General features: G+C 41.2%; 1 protein-coding gene across 1 annotated transcript; it reads left to right on the top strand.

The window, feature by feature from the left end:
* Nucleotides 1–2,921: 2,921 nt before the first annotated feature.
* Nucleotides 2,922–7,809, top strand: lig4 (ligase IV, DNA, ATP-dependent). The gene is made up of 3 exons (XM_007577692.2): nt 2,922–3,020; nt 3,870–5,943; nt 6,177–7,809. Exons 2-3 carry the CDS (start codon nt 3,878–3,880, stop codon nt 6,835–6,837), a joined length of 2,727 nt encoding a protein of 908 aa, XP_007577754.1. The 5' UTR covers nt 2,922–3,020; nt 3,870–3,877; the 3' UTR covers nt 6,838–7,809.
* The last annotated feature ends 1,550 nt before the right edge of the window (nt 7,810–9,359 follow it).

Here is a 9,359-nt window from a genome sequence, read left to right on the forward strand (position 1 = left end):
TGACCTAAATTACACAAGTACTCATTGATCCCCTGGAGCCAAATTCGAACACCACACAAGCTAAAACCTGTGTTGATACTTCGGGAAAGAATAGACTTTTATATGAATTAAAAAAGTGTTTAGGAGTAATGTTATGCACCATGAAATGAACATTTATTTCCAGGGGGGCTTCAGAGGACAAGATGGTTTTCATTGTTTGAGCTCTTAGTTTAGTCAGGAATGTGGCTTTCTCAGAAATTACAAATATTCACAATGGTGAAACATGGTTGTGGCAACATGATGTTGTGGGGTGTCTTTAAAAAGCATGCCACACTTCTCAGAAAAACAATTATGACAACAACATAACCTTTTCCTTCCCCTTTAAAATGTCTAACAGCTTTGTTTTGGTCCAAAAAAAACAACAGTGACTTCTCATTTTAAGCTAACCTGAATGTTTGCAATCCTCATTTTGATAAACTGGAATAATTTATCTACTGCACAAGCGTTTTTCGTCCCTATCACACCTATATCTCTCTTCTGTTTGTTTTTTTCTACCTCTACATCTTTAGCTTCCTGCCATCAGACAACAACATGATTCAAATTGGGAAAAACTGGGAGATTTTCTGACGCACGCTCTCGCACAGTGCCCCATACATCACATATACTGCATACCCACTTAAATAATAACGTAAATACAGATGATTTTAGACATTGTTTATGAGAAGCTTTGCGAGGAACTGTATCTATCAGAGCAGCAGTGTTTCCGTTGTGTTTCTGGAAAACTCCCCAGTTATAGTAAATAATCAATGAAGCAGCATTTGGGTGAGCACACTGAGTGATGCATCATCGCCCAGCAGGGGGGACAGGAAGTGTTTACGCCTGTCTCTGCACCAACAGTTGGTGTGAGTGAGAAGCCTGACGCGCTGACTGATCATCATCAACACTCCCTCTTTTTCCTCTGTTCTTCCCTGGAGATCCCTCTCAGTCCTGGATCAGCTCACTACAAACATCCTCCTCCTCCTCTTCGCTCTCAGCGAGCTGATGCATGCCACGGAAGCAGTGACGTCACTTGTTTACTGTCTTGTAGGTCGCCCCGGAGTTGCAGTGCAGCACCTTATCCAGCAGGGCTTATGTAACTTCCCCCACTGCCTTCTGCATGACTGGCACTTTGGTGTTTTGATTCGCCATCTCTTCTCCTTCTCCCTCATGTGCAGGTGCGTGCCCTGACACGGCAGCCATGTTTGGCAGCCTGGCGTTATTTCACTTCCACTGAATTATTTGTCTGGTCAAAGGCAGCGAGTTCACTGCTGGAGCGGGTAACGGAGCTCCTCCTTCCCCACACATAACCCACGGTCTTCCACTGCAGCAGCAGGAGAAAAGTAAACAACCGTGGATACGTGTGACTCAAGGTACACTGCTGCCAAGCTCCTCCTACACGGTGACACGTCGCCCCCTAGTGGAAACACAAAGCAATAAACACCAAACGTGGCTTGCTTGAAAGCAAATTACGTTCAGGGTTTATTTTTAAATTTTAATTATTATATATATGTTTATATTATATATAATAATAATAATATATTATGTTATATTGTTTGTTTTCAATACATTAGAAGTAGCATCAAATCTGCAAATCATTTTTGAAAACAGCATTTTATAATTATTCATTTAATCTTTTCTTTTATTAATATTTATTTGACGATCTGAAACATTCAGATATGAGAAAATACAACAAAAAGTTTTTATCTATCTGCAAAATTATACGTTGAAATAAAAATAAAACTAAGGACAACGTGAAGTTGAGGCATATCTACAGATATGCTTGCAGAAACTTATACGTATACTCAAATATAACATTAATCTGGTTGTATGATGGCTGTCAGACTTTGAATTACATTCCCCCAACAAATAAGTACTTGAGTATCTCCCATCCACCACACAATATTCTGAATTTAAAAAAGCATTCAGCAAAAATAAAAGCAAAACCAATAATAAAACAAGCAGTTTAAACTTAAAGAAACATCTCTAAGTCTCTGCAGACCTTGGTCAAACGTGTGAAGACAGTATGACTTGAATAAATCATTACTAACTTACTGAAATGACCCATGAACAAGTAGCTGACTGTGGACTCTAACCCAGGCCTATCTTAGATAGTGAACAGAACCATGTTATGTATAGCTAATTAGCAGAGATGAGTTGCAGTTACATTTACTCATTTACATTTACTTGAGTAACATTTACTTCAATTAGTCGTATTACTCCACTGTAGTTTTTACTTTTACTTAGAAATATTCAAATGAATTGTTGCTACTTGTATAAGATTTCTGACTACTCTAACAGAAAAATGCACTTAACAAATAGTTTGTCAAAGTGAGACTTCTGATTCATTTACAAGCTTTGTTGTTCTAATTTCACTAAGCGCCTCATTTCTAACACTAAAAGTGAAGCTTTTATCCGTTTTATAAGCTTTATTTTTGTCAAAAATCGATTTGCAAAAGTAATTATTGATTGTAATAATCTAATTTATTAGTTTTTTATATTAGTGTTTAAAACACTAGAATTTACTCATATTTTTCTCTATCTCATTTACATCATTTATAAATATTAATTCAGATTTTCCTGCTATGTTAATACTTGAGTAGCCTTTCTATGCTTTTTTACTCTTGTGTAGCATTTTTGACGGCTACTTTTTACTTCTGCTTGAGTAAAAATATAAAATGTATGTGATTTATTTTATTATTTTTAACCGTAAACAACTTCACAATCTGTGTTCCTGAGCTGCGCCCTCTGGTGGTAGATTTCACAATAACAACAATAATAATTTAGTTTGATATAATTGTGTTTAATTTTTTACCAGTTCATATGTAAAAAATATAAATATTTTTTGGGGGTGGAATACATTTTTACAGGTATATGTAAATAATGGCGACTGCACGATTTAAGGTCGGAACAAAAATTTCTCATCGTGTTTCTAGGGGACCACTTTGTTGGGAGTAACAGGATGTAGCTGTGTTGATATTTGTTGGAGGAGCTCTCCAAACACGGTAGGACTTTTTAACTCATTAATTTGTGTATTAATGTTGAAAGTATGAGTGTTGACGTGATTTTAATTCAAGCTAAAGAGAATTAAGGTTAAATTGTAACGTCTGTCGCTTAAGTTTTGTAAAAATGTATTAAAACCAAGCTGCCAATTAAAATAATAACAACAAAGAACTAACTTTTAATATGTAAACTTGCTAAATTAACCCAAGCAAATATAAAAAGTGAAGCTTAAAATGTCGCGTGTTTTATTTTATGGTGTTTGGTATTAATAAACTGGCCTATAATGGGTACTGTGGACATGTTTCTACACGACTAAGCGCCGTTTCAGGAAAGGTTAATTTCAACCTAGACAAGGCAAACTCTGCTTTACGATGTAAAATACTAAAATAGGTCAAGCCTCCACTGACATGAAACATATCAGTATATTTTATTATAATAACAACAACAAAAAAGTAATGATAAAAGGAATATTTGTATTTGTTCAGACTTTTTTAGGACCTCGATAGTCCAACACACCTGAATCAGTCCTTGAATGGGTTAAAATTAATAATAATAGATCAGATCTCCGCCTGTTTTTGTGCCAATATTACCCTGGTCAGCATGTTTTTTCTTTTTTAAAAATTGTTCCACCAGGGGGCGCTATTTGAAACGGATTGACCGTGGCTGGTTGCTAAATTAAAACTTGTAAATGTTTTATGTTACCAAAGAGCGAAAATGATACATTGCTTCAATAATTATTGATAAACTAGAATAGAAATACAATCCTTATTTGTATAAATTCAGTTTGTTGGCAACAGAGTGACAAGTCTAATGGAAATCACATTGTTTTTACAACATCTTGTCTGTTATAGACTTTATCATGGAGGGAACGTCCAAAAGCGGAGCGGCTGCTGCAGAGCCCAGCGTTGCTGCTCAGGTTCCTTTCCTTCACTTGTGCACAACTTTAGAGAAAATCCAGAAGTCCAAACTCCGTCCAGATAAATCCAAGATCCTTGGGGATTTCATTGAATCATGGCGGAAATTTCATGCCGCGCTCCACAAGGACAACCCAAAAACTACAGACTCCTTCTACCCTTCTATGCGCCTCATCGTCCCGCCTTTTGAGCGGGAGCGAATGGCTTACGGCATCAAAGAGAGCATGCTAGCCAAGCTCTACATTGATGTTTTAGGCCTCCCAAAGAATGGCCCAGAAGCCAGTAAGCTCCTGAACTACCGTGCTCCGACTACATCCCAAGGAGAAGCGGGGGATTTCGCCGGCATGGCGTACTTTGTGCTGAAGAAGCGATGTACCAGCCAAGGAAACCTCAGTATCAAAGAGGTCAATGACTTTCTTGACTCAGTGGCCATCAACAATGCCAGCAAGCAGAAGGATCAGGTGAAAAAGAGCCTGTTGCACCTCATCACACAGAGCTCTGCTCTGGAGCAAAAGTGGCTTATTAGGATGATTCTGAAGGACATGAAGCTTGGAGTCAGCAAGGAAACTGTTCTCCAGGTCTTCCACCCGGACGCCGCGGAGCTCTACAATGTCAACACGGACTTAAAGAAGGTGTGCCAGCAGCTGCACGACCCCTCTGTGTCTTTAAGCGAAGTCTCGATTGAACTCTTCTCTGCCTTCAAGCCAATGTTGGCAGCGGTGGCCAACATCCGCAACATCGAGAAGCAGATGGGCAACAGCCCCTTCTACCTTGAAACGAAGCTGGATGGGGAGCGGATTCAGCTTCACAAGGACGGAGACGTGTACAAGTACTTCAGCCGGAACGCGTTTGAATACACGCAGCAGTTCGGAGGATCGCCACTCGAAGGATCGCTCACTCCTTACATCCACAACGTGTTCAAAAGTAACGTCGTAAACTGCATCCTGGATGGCGAGATGATGGCGTTCAACCCGACGGCAGGGACCTTCATGCAGAAAGGGAGCAAATTTGACATCAAGAGACTGATGGACGACTCTGAGCTGCAGACGTGCTTCTGTGTCTTTGACGTGTTGCTGGTTAATAACCAAAAACTCGGTAAAGAACCGCTGAAGAAGCGGTATGAGGTCCTCCAGACGGTCTTCACCCCTGTCAAGGGTCGGATACATGTGGTGCCAAAGACAGAAATGGGAACCATGCAAGATGTTGTTAATGCTCTTAACGATGCCATTGATAACAGGGAAGAAGGGATTATGGTGAAGGACCCTTTGTCCATCTACAAACCTGATAAACGAGGGGAGGGTTGGCTGAAAATAAAGCCGGAGTATGTGGACGGCTTGATGGATGAGCTGGACCTGCTGATTGTTGGTGGTTACTGGGGGAAAGGGAGACGGGGCGGGATGATGTCCCACTTTCTGTGTGGAATCGCAGAAGCGCCAAAGCCTGGTGAGAAGCCGTCGGTTTTCCACTCCTTCTGCCGAATTGGCTCGGGTTACACCATGAAAGAGCTGTACGACCTTGGGCTGAAGCTTGCGAAGCATTGGAAAGTCTACCGGAAAAATGACCCGCCGGCGTCCATCCTCTGTGGAGTGGAGAAACCGGAGGTGTACATCGAGCCCTGCAACTCGGTCATCATCCAGGTCAAAGCGGCCGAGATAGTCGGAAGCGACATGTACAAGACCAACTGCACCCTGCGGTTCCCCAGGATCGAAAAGATCCGCGAGGACAAGGAGTGGCACCAGTGCATGACTCTGGCAGAGCTGGATCAGTTCCGCAGCAAGGCGTCCGGGAAACTGGCCTCGCGGCACCTTCACATCGACGGCGACGAACCACAGAAGAAGAAGCGGAAGCTGCCTGTCAAACCCAAGAAGGTGGTTGGAGTCATTGACCACTTCAAGCCCCAGGACCTGTCCGGGGTTTCCAAGGAGACGGACATGTTTGAGGATGTGGAGTTCTGCATCCTGAACGGCACTGAAGGTCACCCAAAGTCAGAGCTGGAGAAGGGCGTGGCCAGGTAAAATCACACGCTTCCCTCCCTCCATCCGTTTCTTCCTTTCTTCTTTCGTTCTGCCTTCCTTCCTTCCTTCCTTCCTTGCTTCCTTCTTTTCTTCCTTCCTTTCTTTACTTCATTCATTCTTTCTGTCTGTCTTTCCTTTTAACATTTAGTTTTTAAGTTTTTGGATTTGAACATTTAGTTTTTGGATACTTTTTAACAAATAATTGATTGTGCGGCCGTCTTGCTGCCAGGTGTGGCGGCATTGTGGTCCAGAACCCGGGACGGGACACCTACTGCGTGGTTGCCGGCGTGGAGAACATGCGCGTGAAGAACCTGATTTCCTCCAATCAGCACGACGTGGTCTGGGCGTCATGGCTGCTGGAGTGCCTGGATCAGAAGGAAGTGGTGCCGTGGCAACCGCGCCACATGATCCACATGTCGCCCTCGACCAGGGAACACTTCGCCAAGGAGTACGACAGCTACGGCGACAGCTACTTTGTCGATACGGACGAGCAGCAGTTGAGGGAAGTGTTCAGCAGGATCGACGGTGAGCAGGCGGCGGCGGCGGCCGTCAGCGCGGCGCAGGTGGAGGAGCGTTACGGCTGGGACGACCTCCCCACCAGCATGTTCAGACCCTTCACCTTTTACTTTGATATCTTGGATCCGAAAAGCGCAACAGGTGCTACCTGTCTGGACATCAGGGCGCTGGAGGTTCGATACCACGGAGGGACGGTGGCGAAGGCGCTGGAGGAAGGAGTTTCCCACGTCGTCGTCGAGGAAGAGACGAGACTCCTGGAGCTGAGGACGCTGAGGCGCCGCTTCAGGAAGAAGTTTAAGATCGTTAGAGACTCATGGGTGACCGACTCCATCGCGGCAGGGCATCTGATAGACGATGCCGACTACCTGGTTTGAAGCTACAGCATATTAGCAAAGTTTGCATTTTAGTTGATATTTTAACACAAAATCTTACCAAGTCATTTTTCATCGAGTTTCCAGTGGAAATACCTTAGTATAACACAAAACTAACGTATAAATAACTTTTAAGCAAGGTATAGGAGCTTATTTTAAGTAAATAATTCTTGAATATTGATGAAAAAGTAGATTATTTAACTTATGGGAAACATTTCTTGTTATGAGTTAAATAATATGACAGGGAAACGAGTATCTTGCTGAAAAGTTGCTTGTATGTTTTTTTAAATCTCATTTCAAACTAGACAAAAATACTTGATAAGATTTCCAATCAGATTAGAAATAAAGGTAGAAATTAATTAGTTTTATTAATATACTTCTCAGGGTTTTAGCATAGTAAATGTTTTCTTCATGATTTGAAATTGAGGAGGTAATTATGTTTTTACCCAGTTTGAATCCATTTAGGAAATTTGAAGAGGACGTTTTACGGGATTTTATGCACATTTGAGTGTAAGGAAAATGATACACAGTGAAACACGGTGGCGGCACCATCATGCTGTGGGCAGGTTTATCTTTTTCAGTAGAGATGTGCCATGGTATGTACGGAACGAAATGCTGAACTCTGATAAACATTTTCATCTCTAATGCAGGAAACGGCTCCCCCACAGCATGATGCTGCCACCACCATGTTTTACTACATGTTGGTCTATTACATAAAAGTCTAAAAAGCTGCACTGAATATGCAAATTTATTATAGAAATGTGCACATAAATACTACATTCTTGGTTTTTTAGAGACACTATGTTCCAGCATCTACCTGTTTGCATTTTAGCTTTTTAAATTGAACTATTAAACTATTTTTATTTTATTACCGTAATGCTTGATTAATAATGGATTTGAATCCTATCCACCTGTAGGATTGAATGAGCATTAACATGATTTGTTTACAGTCAATAAAATTTTTGTTTTATTTCATCAGCATGTTTATTTGCTTATTTTTAACAGATAACCTCCAAGATAAATAGCTTTAAAGGTTTCAAATTACGTTGGATTTAAGTTTTGTTTTTTAATCAGAAAAAGAAAGCATTTTTATTGGAGCCGCAGCCTTTTTGATATATATGTAGGCATATGGTAGAGGATCTGTGATACTGTGTGAACCTTTCTCTTCTTTTCTAATTCTTATATTTCTAAAAAAGATGGATCCCCCTTTATGTAAATGTCTGCATTTTTCTAACTATCAGCCCTTTGAGTCGTAGCTCCAGAGAAGAATTACCCCGACCGCCACAGGGAGCTTTGCATCAGAGGTGCGGCCATGTTGTTTCTGTCTTCAGAAATCCCAGCAGTGCGTCTGGGGACTCGGTTATATGTTCTAACCTTCATCAGTGTCCCCTCTTCTGTGCAGGTAAGCGCCCTGTAGCTGCCCTGAGCGTTGTTGTGTGGAAATGCTGCGTGAATACATTTTTAACTGAGGTGTAAAATTCTTACAGTGGCAGTTTTATGTAAAATTGACTCTTTTTTTAGCTTTAAATAATGTTATAATCATCAAAAACATACCTGGAATGTTGTTTTGATTATTTCATGCACGTTTGAGAAATCATTTAATCCCCATGGCAACCATTAAGCTGTTCAAAACAACTGGGTGGACTTAGCCCCACCTTCCAGACACAGCTCCTCCCCCACTGAGCTCCTGCAGACTAGCCAGCAGCAATTAGCAAACACCTGGTGGAACTGCGCATCTGTTGATCTCATTATGGGAGCTTTTATGAGTAAAAACATTAAAGGGTGGATATTGTCATGACCTCCTGAAGAGCAGGAGTTATTAAAGAGACAGAGGCCCAATTTCAAGGCATTTAAATATGACCTAAAACTTTTTTTTAAGTCAATTACCAGTTTTATAACAGCTGATGTTAACATAGTTACTTGATTGTGCTATAAAACGGCACTATGTTCATAATTCTGCCCCTTTAAAGAATTAAAACAATACGTTTAAAGGAGCGGAGGAAAATTTGGTGCTTATAAAACATGTGGCCCACTAAGCACTCTGTAATCCATCGCCCACTCTGGACTATTTCTAGGTGATTCAGAGTGAGCGTTTGAGTGACAGGCTTTAATTAGAGGTACTCAACCAGTGCTTATTCCTGCGTGGAGTTGCAAGTGTGAAGCCTTGACCAGCCCAACTGTTGGCCGTCTGAAAGAACTTCCAAGGAGACTTTATCGTTCTAAAGTAAGTGTGAACAAAAAGCTTAAGTGCTTTAAACCTTGGATATATGTTGAGTGTAAAGAAAGTGCTATATAAAGGCTTTTTTCCCTCATTGTCTGCCACTAAAATACATTGAGGTTTGCGGTTGTAACTTGATAAAATATGGAAAAGTTTAACAGGTAGTTAATTTGAGATGGTTTTGCGGAATTTCAGAGGAATAGATTTGGTAATATGTCTAAAAAAAAAAGAGCCAGGTGTGGAGCAACCTGCTGTTAAGACAGCCGCCATATCCTGCTGAACTGCATCTGCTGGTACAATATTACAA

The sequence above is a fragment of the Poecilia formosa genome, unplaced genomic scaffold (assembly GCF_000485575.1).
Source record: "Poecilia formosa unplaced genomic scaffold, Poecilia_formosa-5.1.2 Scaffold451, whole genome shotgun sequence".
NCBI lineage: Eukaryota > Metazoa > Chordata > Actinopteri > Cyprinodontiformes > Poeciliidae > Poecilia > Poecilia formosa.

Coding starts and splice junctions, on each gene's coding strand:
- lig4 (XM_007577692.2), top strand. CDS start 3,878: ATGGAGGGAACGTCCAAAAGCGGAGCGGCTGCTGCAGAGCCCAGCGTT. Junction 5,944..6,176: donor CTGGAGAAGGGCGTGGCCAG/GTAAAATCACAC, acceptor TCTTGCTGCCAG/GTGTGGCGGCATTGTGGTCC.